Source organism: Nicotiana tomentosiformis, chromosome 6 (genome assembly GCF_000390325.3).
Source record: "Nicotiana tomentosiformis chromosome 6, ASM39032v3, whole genome shotgun sequence".
Lineage (NCBI taxonomy): Eukaryota > Viridiplantae > Streptophyta > Magnoliopsida > Solanales > Solanaceae > Nicotiana > Nicotiana tomentosiformis.
Window position 1 is genome coordinate 75,902,476 of NC_090817.1, and position 24,914 is coordinate 75,927,389.

Below are 24,914 nucleotides of genomic sequence, written 5' to 3' on the forward strand. Positions count from 1 at the left end.
CGTGTCTTACTGCAGAATTTGTAGCCTTGTCTTATGCTTCTAAGAAAGGGGAATGGTTGAGAAATTTGCTTTTTGCTATTTTATTATGGCCTAAGCCCATGCCACCGGTTTCTACCATTGTGATAGTGAGGCCACCTTTGCTCGAGTATACAGTCATATATATAACGGAAAGTCTAGGCATATTGTCCTTAGACATAGTTATATAAATTAATTAATTAAAGATGGGATGATCAATGTTGACTATATACGCTCACTTAATAATCTTGCCGACCCATTGACTAAGGGATTAGCAAGGGACTTGGTGTCGAGAACATCAAGGGGGATGGGGTTAGAACCCATAAATAAAGACCATTAAGGGTGAAGCCTCAACTTGACGCTTGACACAACATCCAGTCTCGGGTTCAATGAGTGACAACATTCTTTATTAGTTGATAGCACTTGGTATTACCGTCCTAAAGTAAGTATTTTGTCCTGCAATTTGTTAAAAGGAGTTGAGTTTATAAATTCTTAATAAACCTATTGGTGAGTGTTCTTTCAGGAGCACATTAATAAGGGTCTACCTATGTGGATGCGAAGTGGGCCGCTTCAAGAAGCTCGGGTTTGGCTTCTATGCATTCGCAAGAGAATTAGAACACAAGGCCTTATGGTGTTGGTTACAAAGGAATAATGTAATAGAATTCATGTGTGAGTTACATCCTATTTTACAATATGGTGGTCAGTTCAAAAGACTTGTCTTACCTGACTATTTAGTTTAATAGAAATTGTATTCCGCTAATTTGAAGTTCAATCGCTAGATACTTCATTTATGCATGGAGTCACTTGTCTCTTATTTTCTAAAGGAATTGTTGGGTTGTTATTTTCACTTGAGAATGGTGGGGGATTGTTGGAATTTTCAAGAGAAAATAGCAGGAATAAGCAAAAGGGAAAACGGTTATTGGCTTAAAGTTCTGATACATGTTGCTTTGCGTAACGTTGCGTCGCTTCGAGTATCACTTAGGCTGATTCGTTGCACCTCTTTGGTTATTGTTTTCTGGTGCTTTTCCAGTTGTTTTGAGAATTAGGTATCCTCTATAAATGGGGGAACACTCCTTGGCATAATATATCCTGATATATATATCTCAAGTACCAACATTCTTCCTTAAGAAAAACTGCATAAGTTTGGTAACTGCAGCACTGATACTTGTGTGTTTGGAGATCTGATTCATTATTTCTTAACTTAACTTCATTCTATCCCGAGAGAATATTTGTAAGGGACAAATAATTCTTGTTGGAAAGTGATTCTAACAAGGTATACGGCTTGAAGTATATCCAGATTCTTCACCACAAACACACTGATTTCTAACAATCAAAGAGAATTATCATCATGACTTTAAATCCTGACTATGCATCTGCTACTAGTCAAGCCAGAAAGCAATAGAAGAGCAAGTTGTTCCTCAAAGATATTATTTCTGTCATCTTCCATAATTTTCTGGTGCTCCTCCGGTACAACCATTTCTTGTGGCATTATAACAACACTCCGGCAAAGCGGGCAAGTTGCTTGTCCCTTGCATGTATCAGCCATTTTTCCAAGCACTCGTCGTGGAACATATGACTGCAACTTTCCAACTTCCTTCCTTTATCTCCATGCTCGAATTCTAATAAGCAAATTGCACAATCAAGCGTCTCCTCCTCCTCATCTCTTGCAATTACTAACCTCAATAATAATGTCCACGGCTGCCTCCTGTACACAAATTTAGAGCTTTTCTTGTCTAAAATTTCCCCGTCTCAGTACATAGTAACTGCACACAACAAGAATAACCAATATTAGAAGCCTCGATTCTTGAAAGAACCATGAACAGAAAACGTTGACAAGATAATGGAAATGAGAGAAGAATCTAGTGGCCATTAGACTTTGTTTGGAGTATTATTTACAGGAAATTAGTTCAAGGGATGAGCCAGTATACTACTCCATATAATTGTAATATTTTTATCATAACAACGTTTTCTGATGTGTTCTATTCTTGTGGAATAGAAAGTACGGTCATACAGTATATGCTAAGATTAATCAATTAAAAGTATATATTAATAAGAAGGTTCATGGTTATATTAATCAATTAATAACATTAGCTGATAAGAAGAAGGAGGTGCATGATCGCTAATTTTAGTGGGTTACGGATTGAGCCACCTCGATTCCAGGACTTTGGCATTCTTTAGGCCATCTCTGTTTTAATTTTGTTAAAACAATAACGGTACAATCATACCATAAAGCCGCACCAGATATCCATATAATGAAATAGTAATAACCAACAAAAAGGAGGACCAGACCCATTTTGACACGAAAACTGTAAGTCAGAGAAACCAAGCGGGTAAGGAAGTTGCAACTTCCACCCAAAACAGGAATCTCCTCTACAGCAAAAAGTATTCTAAATGATTAATAGTTGCAATGTGCATTACATATAGTATAAAGGGAACGAAAGAGAACAGGTGGCAACCATAGCTATTAAAACTTTTTTTAAAAAAGGGGAGAGAACAAGAGAGTAGATATGAGATGCCACATTCCTTTCCCCAGCATTCATCTATTGAACAGATTGAAAGCAAATTTCATTATCTGCACAAGTGACACGGTTTGATGTATTTTTTCTGTACACTCTTAAACTGGAAAATCTCACCAAATTCAAGAAGCATATACTTCGAACTCCAGGATTAAACCTAAAAACTGAAAACTCCTCTCCCTCAAAAAAATCCCAAAAAAAAAAAAAAACCAAAAGGGCCATAAGTGAAGGCCAAGCCAAGAGAACTGTTACAATAATACAACACCACCCTTTTGCCGCATCAACTCGTAAATAAGCAAGCCGCAATAATGGACAAATAATGAAATAAGGCCTCCAAAGAATCATGAAAAACTACCGCCTGAGAGAAGGGCAATGGTAAAAAATAAAAAAGGCCCTTCTGCACCACCTCCCCTATGATACAGCTACTATGTTCAGATCAAGTGGCCTCAAAGCTCCTTGAACTATCTCCTGAACAGTTCGATTACGCCGGCAAACCTCTGAAAGCTCTTCAATTGGGACCACCAGATTATTCATATTTGCTCCAGAGGCTGCATCTGACAAAGCTTGTAAAAATCTAGTCCTCTCCAATTCTGTAACAGCTGTTGATGGAATTAAGGATACGCATTCCTTTGCCCACTCAAGGGCTTTCAACCCATATGCCCGGGTCAATGCCAGTAGAGCATAAGTTACCTACAGAGGAAACAGCTCAGCTCAGAGTAACTGAATGACACAAATAACTGTCAACAAAAGAATCCTACACCTTTCTTTTTAACTCATCTGCCTTCTGTAGAAGATAAGGATGTGTACGTACTGTTTCTAGTCGTGAGCTTGGAAGGGCTCCAGTTAGACAAGCAACCAAAATTCTTGTGATAGTGGGCCCTCGAGGAATAATTACACTGTCCCTTATGGATAAGCAACTTTCTCCCTGGGTAGAGTTTGCAAGATCGAATATGTCGGACAAAAAGTTCAATATTGAATTGGAAGCCTCCCTACAATACAGTCAATGCTTCAATAGTTAGAACAATCAAAACTTCGTACAATATCAGATGAAATGGATAATGAAACTACTGTAGGAGAAGAAATCCAAATCTTCGTTGTCTTTGCAAGAGCCCCTAATGAAATGATAAAGGTACATTGAAGCTTTGCCTATGAAGGTATATATCTCAACAATAGTGTCTATGCATGAAGGACCGAAACTATTGGGGCCTTGAAGATTCAACCATAAGACATTTGGCTTCACATATTCTCACAATTATTTTATGGTACTATCCAGAATACAAAATCTTCACCCATTCTACATATGTAGAACCAGAGCTTCTTTTACATCAAATAGATGTACATAGGCAAGAACTTGCAAATAGAGAGGATTTTACCTATGCTGCACGGTGATGCCTACCATGGCACAATCCACCAATGATGGAAACACAGGAGACGGAAAAAGTAGTTGAGGACAGTAGCGAATACATCTTGATGCCAGCAAAAAACAATCATCTGCTATATCCGGACGGGAAGTGAAATCCTATAGCCCAAATTTCGGAATTAGCATATATAGCTAGCAATAAAATGCAAAATCAAGCAACAGACTGCACCTGAATCTTTGTAAGAAGACACGCTGTATGGCTAAAGAGAGACTCAATGAGAACTTTCAAGTAATTTGCACAAGATGGATCGGAACCAAATATCTGCAGCAGACGTTCCAACTGTTGCTCAAAATGGTGATTGCAAATTTGGTTAAAACTTTGCAATGTAACAGAACTCAAATACCTTAATGACTTCACTAGAGAGATAAAGGAAACAGGGTTGATAGTGTTGTCCATATAGTCCTTGTATTTCCTCCAGCATCGCCCCAATTGTAACTCCCATGAGCCTCTTAGAAGTCCGTACCTAATGGGTGAAATCATCAGAGATAGGGAAGTTGTAATACCATTTGGCTCGCTGTTGGACAAGGTCCCACTTGTCAGGGTTCAGACCAGATCATTTTAATCAATCTGGAGGGGTTATTATCAATCATAATTCAACAGAACATAATGCAGTTTGAGGTCATGACATTAAGCAACATATCTCAGCAAAAATTCACTGAAAGCAGAAAGTAATCAGTCATTGATGTTAGATGTCAAGAGGCACAAGAATAAGGAAGAATAGAGCAAGAAGCACTCAAAGGACTAAGAAAAACCGCACATAGTGACAGTAGATGTGTCACTACAGCATTTCCAGTATTAGACGGCTTGAGAAATAATTTCCTTTAACCCCCAGGCAGGAGATGGCATAGATAAGTGCACTTACAGCATTTTTGCAAGCCCGGCAAAGAGACTCCATTGTTCGCATGTCCCAAGCACGACTATGTGAATATTGTCAGACACAATAATCAGGCAAGCTTATATATAATCAAAGAATTATCCCAAAAATAATATTTACAGCAAACAGCTTTCTTACACATCAAAAATGGCTTTGAAAATAGGCCAAAGTCTTTGAATTGCATCTGCAACCGCTTCTGGGTGATTTACATATCTGCAAATGGTTTCAGTCCCAAAATTGACAATATGCAAATAAAATCAAGATGAAAGACGATACAAGGTAATTGCCTCTTACCTAAATATATTTGCAAGTCGATCAAAATGAACAGTTAATTCACGAGCAGTTTTTTGCCCCAAAACCAGGGGACCTTGATTGATCATCTCCTGAGAGTAATCTCAAATTATTGGTATTTTGACACCTTAAAGTCATTCCAAAAATCTTAGAAAGGAGACTAACTTGTAATGGAGCAACAGATGGCAAGCATACTGCTTCAAGGGCCTTTTTAGCTTGTTCTGAAGGAAGTTCTGTAATAACCATACTGCAAAAGTAGGGGACTAGTGTGTTTATTTTGCAGGGAGAGTGGTGAGACTATGGATTTAACAAGATAAAGAGCTTAACTTAGGGATCAGCTTCTAAGAAATAGATAATACCTTAAAGCTTCGACCAGATGCAACGAGTCTTCCGCAGAAACTTTGAAGGGACCTTCCCTAATAACTGCCGTTTGATAAATTTGAAACAGACCATCTAAGGACCCGCAAAGCTTCTTCTTGCAATCTACAATGACAATAAAAATTTCGAAACAAGCTTAACTAGAGAACTATTAACTCTGGCCAGAATGTTAACTCAGGGAAGGAGCAAACTCACCAGGTCATTTGTTCAAAGGCACTGAGTAATCAAGATGCAATTTACAAAATTTAAAAGTTGATATGTCCTTAAATTCTACCACAGATAAACTGGAAATAAATTTGAAACAAGAGGCACATCAATATCCACCAACTAGTCTTTTAAGCATTAATAAATTGTGGACAGAGCCCAACCGTAGGGTGATAAAATTACATCAATGCGTCAAATAATAGAGATCTGTTGCAGACACACACAACATAAAAAAATATATATATAAAAATAAACACTACCCAGTGATATAAAGGAGAAAATGAGTATAGAACAAAACAATCAGTGCTTTTACTAAAACACTTTTTTTAGATAAAAGGTAGAATTTAGGAAAAGTAACACTTAAAAATAGCTAAATACAAACATGAGGACCTGAACGAAACATTTACCATTGCATATGTGTCTGAAAGCTAAAGCAGCAGCTGCTGCAGAATCTTCACACATACTCATGCCACTCACAAGAATATCAATGAGTGAGGGCAAGAATGAGAGTCCACTTGATGCAGCATTAAGCCACCTTGAATAAGCTCCAATTGTTAAGCAGACTGGAAGATAGTAAATTAAAAGTGCAAATGAGAATAGTCAAATCGGTAGCTTATCCAGCAGTAGAAAGATATAGCCTTGGAGCATTTAGCAGATAAATGCACTAAAAATCAGATTGGCTAAATGATCAAAAACTTCTTTTTTCCATTTGCCCTGACCATCCCCCAACTCCATTCACTTCCCCCCTACCCCCACCACAATGGTTTTTACCCTACTCATATCTCTTTTATCAATCTACTTATTGTTGATAAGGTCTATCAATTTAATTACGATAATCATATAAAATTTTACTAGAACTCTACACCTAATTACTGGACCGAATATGGCATAAGAATTATTCAATCACATCATCTCCTCGCACAACTTTGAAGTTTAAAGAAAAAAGACAAAAAAATAATAGTTGGAAGGTAGCAGGTAGGAGGCGGAATGGTGTATAGGAGTAGGGTGATTGTGGAAAGTAAGGAGAGACTAAAACACACTTTTGGTGCTAATATGAACTAGAATCCAACCTCTAGTTGGATTGTTTTCGTTCGGATATAATCCCATAGGTAAATCTTATCAAAATAATCCCATAGGTAAAAGAAAAAAAGGAAACAATGTGATCCCCCTACCCTACCAATATGTGAGATTCAAGAAACCTCTCACTTGGATGGAAACAATTAATTACCTGTCTGAAGTAGTTGGGGTTGATGAGGTAACTTAGGAAGCAAAGACATAATCTGCAAGTTAATAAAGTAGTAAAGAAACAATTTAACACAAAATGTCTTAAGTAGAACAAATTTGCATGGACATAACGCTCAATTAACATTCAAACCTGTGGCATCACTTCAGCTTCAGTATCAGATACATAATCTGATATAGCTCGTATACAATATAAGGCAGCCTCTGCAGGGCGCCAATCAGAATGCTGATCTTTTCCACAGTGATTGATAGCCTGTAAAATCATCAAAAGTTAACATCTAAAAAAAAATGCAATTCTACGGCCGAAGATTGATAACAAGGACTTTTTGTACAGAATAATTGCAAGAGATCTTTGTATCAAAAATTTAAACCTAACTGCATGTACAATGCATCTAAGAGAACTTTTAACTTTGGAGAAATCAAATAACAATTCCAAATGAGTAGAATGATCAATGCTACATCCTAGGACTTAAAGCTTTCAAGTTTTACTTGCAGGAAGAACATTTGATATGCTAAGTTATAGACTATCGCAACATAATTTTTCTTTTATAAGGACTTTCACGACGTAACTTTATGTGGGCATAATTGATTGCTCAACTGTTCTATTGTAAATTGGTTGTTATTTGTCTAATTCAAATATACCAGCTGTGTAGAAATTTTGTACTTATGTGAGAGAAAAGAGTCAATATGAATTGTTTTTATACACTAAATTTTGTTTAGAATAAGTTGAGAGGCAACACAAGGAAGCCACGATTACCACCACCTATAATACAGCCCATACCACAAACTTAGGCAGCAGCATTATAATTACCACTACAACTGACTCAATCCTTTGGCAAGCCTCAACTTGAAGAAATCTCTCCACAAGTAGATATCGCCTTTTAGTAAATTTCTTTTTGTACAATATCCAGAATAATACAAATAAGTCGATTTCGCTAATGTAGCAAAGCTATAACGTAGTCAACACGTCCACAACCCCAAAGGAAAACTTCAAAGTTAACGGCATTAACCTAGTCTTGACTCTACGAGAAGGATCCTCTAAAATTTTGTCACAATTTTTTTGGTGGCTTACATTAATCAAATGATTTTGGTACATTAATTTGAGAAAGTGAATGATTTCTCCAGGAGTGCAGTAGTAGCACGCACCTCAACTAGCTTCATATAGAGAATTTTCAATGTAGGTTCACCTCCTAAAACCAATGCTCCATCAATCAAGACATCAGCAACAGCTGGCACATGGCAGCATCACAGAGTAAGTTAGCATGGAGCAAAAGAGAATAGCTTACATTTTTTCTCAGCACAATAGCGGTTGCACATTCATGATTGGTCTTCCAAAATTTCAAGACTAGCATGGTAATAAAGAAAATGCCATCAAGGAAATAACTGGCAAGGTGCATAGAGGGTACAAATTGAGCTAGACACTTGATGCATATCAATGAGCCAAGAGACTAGCTCCTTGAGAATATGCTATGTCTTTCTGGAGCAAGACAGAAAACCAGTCAACTAGAAGCTTATAAATGCACTTATACCATTACCGTCCTCCAATATAAAAAGCATTCTTCTTTTTCTAAAGAAAAGAAAGCCAACAAGATGTGAATAGCCAAAGAATAAATCAAACCAAAAAGTTCTGTCACCTACCTTAAAACAACCAAGGCATAAAGCAAAACGGAGAACTTCTGGATGGTGATCACACCAGCAAGGGGCATACGCAAGATAATTCGATAAAGCTCAAGATAATGAAGGAAATAGTCTTTGCTAGTTCTGAATCTTGATAACACTGTCGAGACAGAGGCAACAGGTACTATCTCTCCATTTAGGGGCGAAGGGTCCTTTAGTACCTAATAAAAGATGTTTTGAAGGGAAAAAACAGCATATTTCTTATGTTAAAAACATATCTTCGCAGAATTTATATTTTTGGTGTAAGAGTAGTATGGTAGAAGATATGGCCCAGTACTCTAGTTTTTTGGATTCTCCGTAAACTTAAATTTTTTTTTTTATTCTCTGTAAACTGAGAGATGTTTCTCTTATAGGCTGTATATCTCTGTACTTTTGGAGTACCTCCTTGGTACTTCATACATGAATTTTACCTTATCTTATCATAGAAAAGGGCCGCGGTCTTCTGGTACCTAATAAGAAACTGCCAAAAGCTCCCAAAATCCAACTCAATCAACTAAATATGACTTCTGGGTCATATTTATGGCGAAACCAAACCCCAGCTAATAATTGTTAATTTATTAGACATTTCATCAATTTCTTTGGGAGTTAGTATGAGGGGGATGGAAGAGTGCGTGGTCACATATAATGCATGAACAGTACATTTAAATGAATATTTAATCATAAAATGCAGTGATATTAGAATTACTTCATTCCAAAACTGCTGCCCATATTTTTCGAGGGTTTATTGGACTAATTTTTATGCGAAATAAGAACTGAATAAGCTCGTGGTCGAATAACGCTATGGAGCTGTTTGGTTCACAGGTTGGTCATGTAAGGTTTAATGTAGGGATTGTTATACAAGGATTCCTACTTTAGGGTATTTTTATCTTTAGATACTTTTATCCAGATATTGCTTGTACACGCATTCTTATTCCACAAAATGACAAGGTATCATATACTATCTACAAAATGACAAACTACAAAAGACAAGCTTCAATGTGTCAAGAAACAAACAACTAACAAAGCATTTAGTAGTAGATTAATCAGATACTCCTCTGTATAATCACATTTTGCCTCAGCAAATGCAATTAATGATAAACATCTTTAAGAAAGCCAGATTAAGTTTAGGGAACGGTCTATTGAGTAATTGGTACCATATCTTGTCTGCTTGAAATCTTTCTGGTCCTCCGTTGAAAGATCAGAGAAATCTTGAGGATATTGAACTCTGAAAGTAACCTGCAAACAAATACAATCAAACATAAACTTAAAAGTAGTATAGCATGGGTAAAAAATCTAGGTGATTATAAACCATTGGAATCACGTCCCTGAAGAAAATAAATTAATTCTTGCCCCCTGACATAACAATAGATTGATATGAAGCCATGCATGATAAGATGAACACTATAAATCTTTTGATTAAGCAACCCTATAAAGCTTTGTATGTCTAAACCAAACTGTCTGCTCCTAATCCAAAATGACTCACCAAGGAGACGAGTGATTCATATGATGAACTGAAAACCTGCAACCTACGAGTTTTCTCTGCCTCAATGGAAGTTTCATTGCCGGAAGATGTATACGACTCCCTGAATAAGTAAAATTTTAGATGCAAAATTTATTTTGCAGCAAATACACTGATTTGAAAAGTCAAACAGCATTCACCTTTCTGTCAAAATCATCTGAAGATTGTGCCAGAAGTTAAATGTCATAGAAGCAATATCAAACTCGGGATGTGAAGCAACTTCAAGTAATGCATGTACAATCAGCATTGATTCATCAGAACCTGAATAAGGTGGTCATGTTTGGTTATACATAACTAAGAACTAATATCACATATGATTTTTTATGCACGCCAATCTTCTTTGGGCAATCCAAGAAAAAGAAAATTTACATGTGGAAGGGACTAAGAAAGAAAGGATAGCTACCAGTGGCAATCAATTCAACATATGCATCGCCCAAGTCAGCAAACAAACGAGCAATGGCTTTAATATCCTCCTCATCCTGGAAGTGACGAAATAAACAACAGGATGATCAGATGATTGAAGGAAACAGCCATTTCCACACAGAAAATCATAAACAGAGAAAGAAAATACGAAACAACTACTTAAAGCTCCATAACTTATTGTGTCATGCAAACCCCTTAAACCAATTGATCAGGATGGAGAACAGGATGGAAGATTGTGAAAATAGAGCTCAAGGACATAAACTACCAAGAACTTCGTACAAATGGATTGGCAGACAATGGATGGTGTTCGGGGATAGCATTGAATTCTTATGGTGTTAATTTAAGGAAGGGGATCTAAAGGGAAAGAATACTGTCCTTAAATATTTAGAATAACCAGTTGGTTATGGCTTGAGAGTTAAGTTCTGGAAGTGAGATGGTGTGGCAATACTAATCCGTAGGAAGCATTTCCACATGCTTAATTGACCAACAGAGATGCCTAAGTATTTGAATATCTGAGGTGGGAACACCACGGAATTACATGGTAAATACAAACGGTATCTTGCTAAATTGTAGGTTTACAACTGTATTATAGAACCTGGAAATTTCTATGTCCAGTGTAACCTGAGTGATGCTGATGACGGTGGCAGAGGCAATCACTAGTTGGGGGACGCAAAGGATCAGCAAGAGAACAAGGTAGTATGAAAGACCATTATGTATTTTTTGGATTCAAAGTTATACATTCTTTAGTGAAAAGAAAGAATATCAGATGAGTGGAATAACTTAATACAGGATGGTGGTTGAGCCACCCACTCAGTCTGTAAATAGTTTTTGACACCATCTTAGGGCGATGTCAATGAATGATCTTGATTTATCAAAACAAAAAAGTAGTCCCAAGAATATCATTTAAGTTTACTTTCAACTAATTGCAACTAGAGAACCCACCAACCAGTTCTGCATAATGGTAAACTGCCCAACGATCAGCAGTAGAGCAAGTATGTTACGCTCATAACATTCTACACAATAAAGAAAACAAGTGCATAGGAGGAATAAGATAGCAGATATTGGGAGCTAACAAAATTTTTGAAAGGTTAGTTTCAACCGGTGAAACGAATAGCATTCTACAGGGAACACGAAGGCCTAGAATGAGATTTTGGGAATTCCCCAAATTGGGACCCCGGAAGGAGAGAAATGGAAATTTGTACATACCAGCCTTAAAATGACCCAGTGATTCAGGGTATTAAAAGGTAGTGTATTTAGATTTTCTTAACACCAAAAGACAAAGAAGACTACAAGTAACATGTTGGTTTTCATTCTGATCACCATATAATATTCTGCAGTTAACATCTTTTCATCAAGAATGCTTCCCAAAAAAAATGTCAACAAATTTCTAAATGCCTAAATATTACTTCTTGTAATTTTGGGAAAAAAGAAAAAGAATAAACCAATCAGAACTTCTATGTTCAATGCACAAGGATACCTTTGAAGGATCTCTAAGCTGAGGTTTCAGATTCATAACTTGAGGAACAATTACTTGAATCAAGGGCAATTGCGACGACACTCCACCAGAGTTTCTTGCTGCTGTGTAGTGTATCAATTCAGAAATGACTGCAAAAAATGGTATAGGGAAAACAAAGTGAATTCCATCAAACATGGTGTAGCGAGCACATAATCACGATAAAATTCAGAAGAACTGAAAGCCACTAATAAGTACAAAAGAGCAAGGGAATAGGCGATGAAACAATATATTTTGTCTTATCAATCTACTGCACAACAGTAAAACTTGACGTTTATAACATGAAACAGCCAAATAGACCATTTATCAGTAAGAATGGATTCACAAATAGTGGACCTAGGTTAAACTTAATCCAACTAAGCAGTGACTACCTCTGAACTTCAGTTGCAGTCTCTTTCAACAATTTGAGATTTTCTATAATCTAAGTTTCATTTGAATAGGTTTAGGATAGATTTATTTCCATTATAGCGACAACTCGCTTCATGAAGGGACTTTAGGGAATTGGAACTACTGAAGTACTGATCCCCCATAGATTACCTTGAACAGCTTAAGACAAGTGGATAGCATAGTAGTTTGATGCACTAATAACACAAGATCACCATAATGAACTTACAACAAGAAAGTTCATTAACTCATAACATTCATAGTACCATTAACTGAGGCCTCAGACAATATTTCAGAACTCAAGCTTGAGAGAGCTGCAAGCACTAAAGGGTGTGAAGAAAGGGCAGATGCAGGTACCCTGAAATAGAAGAAGTGATGTATTAAGCAACAATGTTCTTTATGTTCAGAAAAAATAGAAAATTGATGCACACTAGATTTACAGAATGAACAAATTAAATGTTCAGTTCTAAAAGAGTATGCAATTGATTGAGAATCCAACACATGCAGAAATAGAAAGAAAAAAGAAAAAGAGGAGAGAAGAGACTTATTACAAGAAAATCCTGGCATATCTAATAATTGCACTTTAATACATCAAAAAGTAGAGTAAGATTAGTAGACTTCCTTTTCATAGGACAGAAGTATACAACCTAAGGAATTTAGCTAGAGACATGAATCCTTGTCCTGTGATTTCTCTGTGTAAATTGTGTTCCAAGTGCATAACACTGGTACTACTAAACTGCATAGTAGTCGATTTCATGTGCTTCCGAGCTTCGAGTTTACACAAACTCTACAACAGATATTATCATGATAGTATGACTGTCTTTTAAACATAGCACATGCAACCTGCAATATGATATCCAAGAATGCTCAACGTAACACTATCCAGTAAAGAAAAAGAAAGGGAAAATACATAAATTACCTCTTAAACTTGTCTCGAAAACTCACTTACACACTTAAACTTTGTGATCATTCTTTTACCCCCTTATTCTCGTTCAAAGTGGAACTAGTAGCCCCTAAGAGGTGACATGGCAGGGAAGGTGTCTCACCTTCCTGCTCACGCGTGAGAAGAAAAAAAGGAACTTCAAAAATGACTAAGTCATACAGGTGTCATTTTTTGATTGGTCACTGTCCCTTAATTGATTATTGTTTTTCTTAATCTGTAATTCGGGGGGGGGAAAACGATGCCTCCTTCCTCTCCACAAAAAACCACCATTAACACCACCTCCATTAACCCTCCACCTAAAACTCAAAATCTGACCAATCTAAACAACCCGTGCAGATCCATCCAGCTTTCAGCCCACCCAAAATCACCATCAAATCTCCATTTTTGATCCACAAAAATAATCTCACGACCAATAAATAGCCGGCAACTAACCCGAGAAGTCTTGGTATTTGCCAGCACTGATTTATTCGGTGAGCTGGGTTTTACTAAAAAATGATGAGATAAATGTTATAGGTCCTGAAAAGTAGGAAAGGATGAGAGTGAGAGGGTTATGCTGCTTATTATTGGGGAGCTCTTCAAAAATCGCATCGGTTACATTGCAGCTGCCATGGCTTTGGTTGTGACTCAGAATTACAAGCTTTTGATTGGACAGTCCAAATTAGGCTTCATCCTTTTTGGTTGAAACCTTTAGACTGTTTGCCAAAATTTGGTCAAATTCCCTTCATAAGAAACGACAATGAACTGGTGGTAGACTGGTAGCGTGAAAACGGTGATGGTGTTGGTACTTGAGAGGGAAGAAGGGTGAGAGATGAAGTAAAAAAAGAGTGAAAAAACGAAAAGTAAGTGAAAAGAAGATAAAATTACATGGCATCTGACGTGGGGGCGCGTGTAAGACACAGCCTGTCACAAGATTGGTTATGTGTTTTCAAGGGGGTGTTAGACTCACTTCAGACAAGCATAGGGGTAAAGAATCATCCGCAAAGTTTAAGTGTATAAGTAAGTTTTTGAGACAAGTTTAAGGAGTAATTTATGTATTTTCCCAAAAAGAAAATGCACTAGTTACTGCACAGATTATATACAGAAACTAGAGTGATCAGCACTATCAATTGGTAATATGGGTATTGGACAACCATGTAATCCACATCACATTTTTCACAATAAAGTACACTTAAGTCTCTACCAATCTTTGTGGTAAATGGTCTCCAAAACTTCCATTAGTCAATGATTAGGTCAATAGCCTGAGCAAGGTTGACTCCTATCCCCATGATTTCACCTACATGCCTTCAAAGTGGGAAGGAACCATCTCTATCTAGCGTTTTAAAAATCCAATTTCACCGATAAATCCAGTCAAAACTTTTACTTGCTGGACAGAATTTTAAATCCACTAGCCCACAACCTCTTCCTCTTCTAAACATGCTGACAGAAAGTCCAGCACAACTACGTACCATGACTTCACAAAAATATACGCCTAATTGAATCAGCAAGTTTGACTAACATACTTATGATTAAGCAATCCTACGAATGCTAATCAAACTTGCTGATTCATTTTGCTGATTAGCTTACTAATTCGAACTACGTAAACCACCTCATTTTTTTATGAAGGCTGCGTAAACCATCTCATCCAAAAACTTAAACTATTAGAGGGGGAACACTTTTATTGATGAAGGCTACGGGAAACCACCTCATCTAAAAGCTTAAACTATTAGAGGGAGAACAGTTTTATTTATTTTCTTTGGTATTTAAAACACCCATTTTAAATGATTTGTTTAGGCCTGCAACTGCCACCTCGTGTGCAAACTATATTCCTTTTCTTAGACCAAGCACGTGAAAGTATTTTGTGCAGATCAGTAGCAAAGAGACTCAGACTAAGGACCTCTACCTACTCTACCTACTTGCTTAGAACCTCTACCTACTCGAGCTACTTACTTTGATACCACTTGAGCAAAACATCCAAACCAAAACCTTAATAAACCCCCTTGGATGCCCTTGTAAATCCGATGCGGGATTTTATATAATTCAGCAATTGACTTGTTTGAATATAGTAGACACTTTTTTTGTCTCTCTAACTGATAATTGTACATACCCCACTCACTCTGCATGCTACCTCTTAAAGATGCTTCAATCATTAAGAAGACGAACAATGTTAAATACTTATGAATTACAGCATAAGAATATCCAATAAAAATGTCATATCTTCAGCATCCAAAGAAGATACATCATAAAGTTTCAGAAATAAATTGTTAAGAGCACACCATGTGCTAGCTTTCCATGAAATCCAGGATCCAATTCCCCAAACCAGCAACTTCAGTTTGGGAGCAAAACAAATTCACAGGAAGCATCGAACAAGGATTACAGTTTTGTGTTAAAGCAAAATCTAGATTCAGCATTTGAATACCAAGAGACACAGAGAAGCCTAATAGTACCTATGCCTTAACCGTAGCCAAGAAGCAAACGCCTCAAGGACCTGTCATGTAATTGGAAAACCAATTAGTAATCAAAGGAAAAGATACCAAATCAATCACAAGTCTATCTGCGAGTCAATTTTTCACCTTGAAGAACTTTGAATAAAAACGAAAAGTAAATAGTAGGCAATGCAGCTTCCTTTAAAATATTTTTCATTTTCTAAAGAATTCACCCACTAATTAGCTGGTCAGAGTGTGTACAGAAGAAGCTAAGAGAATCTGGTGATCGGACAAATATCCATATAAACTAGCAGCTGTGCTGTCAGTTCCAAGGTAATGTGCAGCAACCTAGGTTCTGACCCCATATCTTGTGTAGAGAACCTATGTTACAAGGACTCTTTCTTGGGTAGGTATCCAAGAGGGGTGTGCTATGCATACAGAACGATCTAGGTCTTTTAGCGAATTTTACTGTATTCTGAAGAGTCTGCACGAAGTATCCATACTCATATTACACTTGTACACGAGTACATCAAGCAATGAAGGGTCCATGTAACACAGTAATGAAGCAAGGATCATACCCTACTTACGTGTTCCAAAGCCATACAAGCCTAGGCCAAAGTGGGACAATATCACTAGTTGGGCTATTGCATATAGTATCAAAGCCACTTGGCGTGCAACCTTGGGCGATGGCGGGGCAAACCTCAGCGTTCAATTTTTGAAGTTTGAATTAGGAAAATCCCACATCTTTGAGATGATGGTGGAGCAAACCTCAGGAATGACGTTCCGTCCCTAAGAGGGGGGTGTAAGCAACAGCCTAGAGAAATCCCGCATTGGCAAAATACTGAGAGATGCTAGGTATATGAGGAAGCAAATCTCATACCCTAGTAACGCTTTTTAAAGCCGTACATGCCAAGGCCCAAAGCAGACAATATCACCGGTGGATAGGGCAGTTACATATGAACATCTGGTGTGACATGAGAATGAATAAATAGGAGATCTCTTTTTCGCTTAGTAATGGTTCAAAATATTACTCAATATGTCTAGCAAAAAGAGAATGCTGGAAGTGAAGTCACAACTGGGCTATTTGCCTTATTTTTTTAAAATAAGGGCAACCGGGATATTTACATTACAAATTGTGTTAATGAACTAAGTCAAGCATGGCACCTACATCATTTACATCTGCCGTTGTTGCAGTAGAATGTAAGCAAAACAATACATCTATGCTTGAGACTAATAAAATTTTCCAATTTACCCTCAAAAATTTAAATGTTACTTAAGCAGAAATTGTACACCTAGCCACTAATCCTACATAACTAAAAAAGGCATAATTGATGTAGAAATCCATTTACACAAATAACATCTATTCAAATGAGATAACTCACGATAGGACGGTTACAGGACATAAACGTAAAAGTCTCAGTTTATAAATGCCCATGTATTCTCAATTTTGAGGATAGTTATTTAAAACTAACAAGTAGCCTGCTTCAACCTCTCTTCTATTACCTCTTTCTTTTTGCCTAACCATTTTCAACTCAAATCAGGGCGTTGTCTCAATGATCCTCAGCACCATTATGATGTTTCTATATTCACTATGCACCCCAATAAACAACCTTAGTGAGCTCAAGGAAAAACTAAAGTGCAACAAACAGATTAGAAAATTTCTCAATGTTACGTAGTTTGGCATGACCACGAATGTAAAGGTAAGTTAGGGAAAGAGCAGAAAGAATGTTACACAGAAAGCAATGAAGGCTATTGTTGGTACACCTAAAGAGCCCCATAGCTTTAGTTCATTAACAAAATCCACAGACCAAAATCAGTTGCAACTTCATGTAAAGCCATCTTGAGGTCACTTAGTTATTTAGACACATAAATTAAAAGGAGATGACAGAAAGTCGAAATGGAATCCATGCTCTAGGCTCGGCAAAACTACCATTTGGTGAAAGAGAATCATTAAGAGCATGTTTGGAAAGCCACCTAGGAATTGGATTTGGATGTAATTGGGTATAATTACACAGTTTGGCCAAGTAATTACTTGGTCATCGTAATTACTAGCTTGTGTAATTACTACACTAATAATTACACCAATTACAATTACCGGGTGGCTTTCCAAACAGACCCTAAGGGGTTGTTTGGTTGGTTTGATAAGGATATTTGATCTCCACATAAAATCAAAGCATAAATTAAAACAATGTATTGATCGCTACTTTTCCTTTTCTCATAAATAATACCCACTTAAGTTATGCGGGAATTTATGTATTATATATGTGGGGTAGAATGTGGAATAAGAGTGCAAGTATTGGTAACATGTGAATTAAAACAATTAAAATGAAAAAACTAATGCTCATAGTGGAACATAAACTTTAATTTTTTTTTTAAATTAAACATATATTTTTAATTTTACACTGTACACTAAATCTTAATACATCAACCAAGAAATAATCCATGTATTACTAATCCCTGCACTACAATACCTTACAATACCCGCATTACTAATCCCTGCATAACTAATCTCTAAGCCAAACAACCTTAACTATTTATATATTCATCAAGCTGGAAATTCATATCATGAAATTTTATCAATCAGCAACTTGAATTTGTCAAAATATCCGAAGTCCATTCAAGAGGCACAAAAGGCAAAAGTAAAGCTCACCTGCTCCTTAAGTTCATTGATATTCAAACAAGCAGTCAAGATGTTAAGTGCAGTCTCAATTGCAGAAGCAAGTTCTTTTTCAAACTGGTGTCGCCTATCAGGACGAGCAGCTATCTTGTAGTTAAATACCTCCTGTGTGAAGACACGATTGTTACCAATATCGTTCAACATTAAATTAAAAGAAGCAAACTTTCCTCAATAAATGCAACAATAGTTAAATACCTCCTGTGTGAAGACACGATTGTTACCAATATCGTTCAACATTAAATTAAAAGAAGCAAACTTTCCTCAATAAATGCAACAACAAGGACATAAATTTGCAACCTCTAACATTTATTATCTTATATTCAAATAAAATGTCCCAGTCCTTCTCAACAAATAAAAAGCATAGTAAGCTCCAAATATTACTTTTCTTTAAATTAAAACAGTGAGACTAGCACCTCCGGCAAAACTCTAAGCAGCTCCAGAAAACTCGGTATAAACTCGGGATGAGAATTCATTTCGTCCCTCAGCCAATTTATAATACCACCATCTCCCCAGTCATCTGCAGGCACATGAACAGCCAAAGCAGCCACTGCAAGACTAATCTATAGTAAAGCATTTAGTACAGAATCTTTTCATTAAACATCACATATTATGTTTGTCAAAAATTCCAATAGGTTACCTGCGTTCTAACTTTTTGGGGACCCTTATGAAATGTTTTCAACAAGGTCTGCATTTTGAGAATTACCAAAACTCATAGTCAGTAGGAAAATATAACATATATGACAAATCCACATACAAATTTCTACTTAAAAAGAATACGCATGTTTATGCACATATAGAGCAAAACCTGATGGCAGCTTATGTAACTATTTATACAAGTTACAACAGTTTGATTGATAAAATTATTTACCAACAGTTTGCTTTTATCAAGCTGGGCAATTCAGCCACCACAGCATTAGAGAAAAGTTTTCACTCAACCTTGGACTCAGCCATAGTTACATGTAAAAGATCACATTTGAGCTGTTAACCAAAACACCCACCAATTAATTGGAATGTTAAAATTTAGGATCCAAAATTATTTCCCTTTTGATTTATATTTTGTTGCTCCCTCTGTTACAATTTTAAGTGACATTGTTTCCTTATTAGTATGTGTCGAGAAGAATAATACATTTCTATATTTCGAAATAATTTAACTTGACATTCCCATTTTACCCTTAATGAGAAGCTTGTATAGCCATACAAATATTATGGCAATGTTTAAGATCACAAGTTTGAAAAATCTTATAGCCACACAAATGTTATGGCATGTTTAAGACCAGAAATTTCAAAAATCTTCATTTCTTTCTTAACCTCTGTATCGAGTCAAACTACGTCACATAAATTGGAATGGAGGGTGTAATATAGTCCTCTTCTTAAATATAAGTCAACCCAACTTAGGATATCAATAATGTTTACAAGTATTCCCTATATTGAACATTCAAAGTATTTCTCAAGTACATTTAGATGAAAGTCTCCTGATTTAGATAATGGTATTGTTTTGATTTTGATTCCTTGAAGATTGGAGCTTTACAAAATAATACTGCTTTGCATCCTTTGTATGCTCTCATCAACGAGACTGTAGTTACTTCATCAAACAAAAGGATTGGATCTTTACACAACACGTCATTAGGTGGAAAACCTGTGGGGGGGGGGGGGGGGAAAGAGAGAAAAATTTATTGTACTTGCAGATGACTTTGCCAGTTTTGAAGCGGAGTATACATGACATCTTCAGTTGTCAACACAATTGATAGAGAGATTTGAACAAAAAAAAGGAGAGCTTTTTTGTATACCTCTTCTGTAAAGGGAATCCGAAAAGAAATGTCGTTTACTTATCAGTTATCAAATAAAAGTATATGAATGATATAATCTAACGATACCAACACCAAAGAAAACTACATTTGAGATTATGCAGCAAATTATACTTCACTCCCGTTCCAAAAAAACCAGAATTACATTAATATTAGGTGATATTGGTCCATGCCTCCCTATAATGGTTGGAAGGCCAGCCATCAACTAGTTTTTATAATAATGGAGCAAATCCAATATATTATTTCCCAATCACTTTCTTTTCTGTGCAGGAACATGAAAGGGGCGTGACAATACCTGGTCTGAGAGACCACTGCCTAGGAATAAAACACTTCCAGTTTCGATCAGACAGATAACAAGCATTCATCCCTAGGGCCTGTTTCCTTATATTGCTACTACTTAACGTGTGCCTTACATCAAAAGTAGCCAACAGACAGTTTCATACTCCAGGAAAGTCGGCGAGGAATCAATTTAATCCCACCTACTAGCATCATGCAGGTAACAGTTCTCTACATATTTGATTCCAATTTTGTGGTTGTTAATCTAAGTAAGCAATCTGCTGGCAATATGAAAAAAACTGATAAATTTAAAGATAATGAGTCAAACATCCAAGTTGTAAAAAAAAAAAATTACAAGTCAAGTTGTAAATTTTAAATATGTAGAGATGATAAAAACTCGCTCACGTTCAGAGAATCCCGCAGTGGACGAAAAGCTTCAGAAGGTAGTTCCTCAAAATCCCTTTGAACCTACCAATCAGATAGGAAATGCCCCTATTAAATTGCTGCTAGGAAATACTGACAGTGATGGATACTGATATCATTTATTAGAACATTTCAGTAGCTTTTACTAGTAAATAACTAAATACTTCATAGAGAAACTGAAAATAAGTGAACAGACTTCCACACACGCTCAATATGAAGGTTACCTTGCTTCTGAGAGTTTGAGAACAGAATATTAAAGTTTCTTGATTGCTAGATGCATCATGAAGCAGATTATCAGCCACCTAATCAAAGACAAGAAACTCAGTAGATTGACAAGCGCCATGCTACGGTTACAGAAAAGGAAGTGCAAAGGAAAAGACATATTTTTAGACAGATTATCACAAGTGTTACAAGGATTAACTTAAAGGGGAGAGAGAGAGAGAGAGAGCTAAAACAAACAGATGCTAACAACCATGTGCACCTCAATTTCATGAACATCAAATCAATCAACTACATCCAATCCAAAACTAGTTGGGTCGGCTATATGACTCAGCTATATCCTTTTTGCTCTTATGCAAGCCAGCGTAAAAGAAACATCCAGCATCAGGTATTGACAAATTAATCTTATGAACAGAAAGGAAGGCATCTTGTTGAAAAGATAATTAAGTAAATAAAAGTTGGCTCTCTCTAACAGCTTAAGCTTTTAGATGAGATGGTCACACACTTTAATATGGTATCAGAGCAGGCAAAGGTCCTGGGTTTGAGTCTCACCGCCACCATTAAATGAATTTTCACGTGCTTGGACAATGAAAAGAATGAATGAAGTCGCACGTGAGGGGCCGTGTTGAAGAGATAATTAAGTAAATTAAAGTGTGTTCTCTCTAACAGCTTAAGCTTTTAGATGAGATGGTCACACACTTTAATACATCTGAAAAGAGATTTACAGAACAACATCCCTTTGTCACTTAATGTGCTCAACATACCTTTTCTCCTAGTACGCAGACTAATCGCAACAATACGCTAGTTATTTGCTTCTTCTACATGGTTAAAAGTGTAAGGCACATTTAAGTCAACCGTCAGAGATAGAGACTTATAAGTTGTTGCATTTATGCTCCTTAAATCAAACATAAAGCGAATTGGACTGGACTCAGATGGTCTCCATTTGTCTAAAAAAGAAAGTGGCAGTACTCGGACATAATTTGCTGACAACTTTTATTGTCCTGTAATACGCCATCTCATGTGAAACAGACATATTGATGAGTGTCACATGCATATCAATGATGGCCCTGCACTTTCTTTATTATTCCATTAAATCTGCAATCATTATGACAGTAATTCAGTACCATTGAAGTACTCTTGAAACACTCTTAAATAATTTCTTAAGCAAGCATGAATTCCCCTAATTAAATCTGTACCTAGGTTCTCCTTCTATTGAACATGCAATTCTCCTTGTATGCCCAAAAACTGCAATTTGAATACCCTAATAAGAGATGAAAGTATTGCCGCACAGAAACTCAATGATATACAAGAATAAGCGCTTGCTTAGATGTTGTTGAGCTCAAAAAGACTACTTACTGACCAATAACCCCACCTAAAACCCAACCATCAATCACCATTGGAACTGCACCTCCCATTTACGTTTTTTGTTCCGGATGATGGTGGCATCCGAGCCAGCCTACGCACACCTCGACTATTCTAACGGGTTCCCTGCTATCTCCCACCAGCACAGGTACCGGGTAAATCTGTTCACCAAGGCTTAGGAAGATAGGAATCACCTAGTGGTTTTTGCCACTGGAAAATGCACCTCATAATTCCTGTGCCAGCCAGAATTTATTTAACTCCAAATTATTGTATCTTATATATACCAACATTTGCAGCAACCCAAAGAAACCCAACTATTGATAATCCAAATTGAAAACCATACAAATAAAACTCAAGCCAATGAGGAATCAATCAATCAATCAACTATGCATCAAACCCAAATTAGTTGGATTCGGCTATATGAATCCTCTATTCAGGTCAATCAGAAATGATAATAAGATTTGGTTTGTTCTTATCCCTTAGATAAAAATCGAATTTTTTTTACCAGCTCAGCCATCTCATACTCAAAAATGGAAAACCCAAATCCCACTTTGCTTAATATGAGTGCCCATATGATTGAAAATAGAAAGATCGAAACAATAATTATTAGGGAAAGTTGTGTCAAAACCTGCCAAGCATCAATAGTACGTTGAAAATCCTGTAGCCATCGATCGGCTTGCATTCGGACGGCGTCGTCTGGGTGATGGTACAGTGCATTTAGGGCTTCTTTTACTGTATTCTGTAGCTCCATAGCTCTTCACTTCAGCTCCACAAAATTGCCCCAAAATCCTATTTATAGTTGGAGGGTTTTTTTTGGCGCTTCAGTTGAGGGGTTATGAATGGTATCAGTGAAGGAGAGAGCTCCGAAGAGATGTGTAGCCCAGCCGTTCGATGAAATTTCACAATGACTGCTCGACGAAAGGGGGAACAACTTTTTGAATAAGAGTAAATCCTGGTATAGTTTTGTACTGGTCCTCACATGACTGGATTTTGAATATTCAAAGGAAAAATGTAGTAAAAAATTTGATATGTCAAATGTTATTTTTGTCGTTGTCTTGGTGTTTTACCAAATGCTAATTGCTAAGAATGTTACACAACTTGTTTAGTCCTTTTCTTTTTTTCTTTTTTTTTCTAAGGAATATGAACCTTCTTTTTTGTATTTTCTTTTTCTCACTCTATACGTTCTAACTTGTAGGATAATTTTACTCGTTCAAGAGTTAAATAATTTTTTCTTTAGCCATGATATTTTTATATATATTTTTAATTATAAGAAGCTTAATTCATAGTAGTAGTATTTTTGTGTAGTCTCTAATTATACATATTTTATTTTAAAAAAAATTAAAAGAGATTAATGTCTAAATTTAGAATGGAAATTAGAAGCTTTTAACTTTTTTATCCAAACTCATAAGCTACAATTGTTCTATTGTTCTTCTCTTTTCTGTTGGTACCTAATTTTATTTTTAAAAGTCATTCATTTGACCTTGCATTCCCTGTTTTCACCGTGGCACACTCCCCCAACCCCTCCCCCCCAAACCCCCAACACACACACACAAATATACCCTGGGACTAAGGACCAAAACAGAGGCGGAGTCAGAATTTTAAGTTTGTGGGTTCGGTATTCTAATCTTTTTAAGTTACTAGATTCTACATTAATAAATTGTCCATATTCAATGAGTTTTTAAGACAAATGCAGTTTGAACCAAAAGTTACTTGGTTCAATCGACTCCGCAGTTGGCACTCTGCCTCTACCCCTGACCAGAAAATGCCTTTTGTTTTCCACTCTTCATCGGTGTGGGGTCCATCCCCGTAATGAAAAAGAAAAAAAAAAGGAATGTCAAATTCCATAACAGGTTTTGCCAAATCGATTTTGGCAACAATTTGCATTCTTGCAAATTGGCAAATTGCAACACCAACTTGCTAAAGCCAATCAATTTAATTGGTTGAAGAAGCCGGCCATTTCTCCTATAAAGGGGAGCTATCTGCTTCTCATTTTATAACACACAGAAAGAGAAGCAACACAGTAATTGCAGAGAGTATTTCTCGGGCATTGTGAGAAATAGACTATGTAAGGAAAATAGAGAGTGTGAGCGAGATATTGTAGTAAGGTGAGAATCTCAAAAGAGGTTATTTCTTTTGAGTGTATAGTGGTTCTTGGAGTATTTACTTGAAACTACGGAGTGTAAAATTCCCCATTATAGTGAACTACTTTGCTCCTCTCGGGTCCGTAATTTTTTTCCCTTATTTAGAAGAGTTTTTCACGTTAAAGTCTTTGTGTTCTTGTTGTTCTTTTTGTTGATTACTGTATCTCGGTATTATGTTATTATTCCATTATTATTACCGTAAATATTATTTATGTGGGGAGTTTATTCCC

The 24,914-nt window shown here is 36.5% G+C and overlaps 1 protein-coding gene across 4 annotated transcripts; it reads right to left on the minus strand.

Moving 5' to 3' along the window:
- Positions 1 to 2,558: 2,558 nt before the first annotated feature.
- Positions 2,559 to 23,528, minus strand: LOC104108930 (transportin MOS14). Of its 4 annotated transcripts, XM_009618087.4 has the most exons (27): positions 23,172 to 23,528; positions 21,187 to 21,264; positions 20,945 to 21,007; positions 19,096 to 19,143; positions 18,872 to 19,018; positions 18,432 to 18,563; positions 15,803 to 15,843; positions 12,703 to 12,794; positions 12,017 to 12,144; positions 10,520 to 10,595; positions 10,257 to 10,377; positions 10,081 to 10,180; positions 9,752 to 9,833; positions 8,088 to 8,170; positions 7,075 to 7,194; positions 6,928 to 6,979; positions 6,107 to 6,262; positions 5,477 to 5,600; positions 5,283 to 5,364; positions 5,121 to 5,209; positions 4,965 to 5,039; positions 4,815 to 4,869; positions 4,296 to 4,415; positions 4,121 to 4,213; positions 3,905 to 4,050; positions 3,343 to 3,520; positions 2,559 to 3,221 (listed from the first exon to the last, which is right to left on the minus strand). In XM_009618087.4, the coding sequence occupies exons 1-27, from the start codon at positions 23,292 to 23,294 to the stop codon at positions 2,943 to 2,945; spliced, it is 2,883 nt and encodes a 960-aa protein (XP_009616382.1). In that variant the 5' UTR covers positions 23,295 to 23,528; the 3' UTR covers positions 2,559 to 2,942. The 4 variants fall into 4 exon arrangements, with proteins under 4 accessions (XP_009616382.1, XP_009616396.1, XP_009616389.1 ...); XM_009618101.4 differs by lacking the exons at positions 21,187 to 21,264; positions 23,172 to 23,528 and having other exon boundaries at positions 18,872 to 19,013; XM_009618094.4 differs by lacking the exons at positions 20,945 to 21,007; positions 21,187 to 21,264; positions 23,172 to 23,528 and adding an exon at positions 20,559 to 20,817.
- Between the last annotated feature and the right edge of the window lie 1,386 nt (positions 23,529 to 24,914).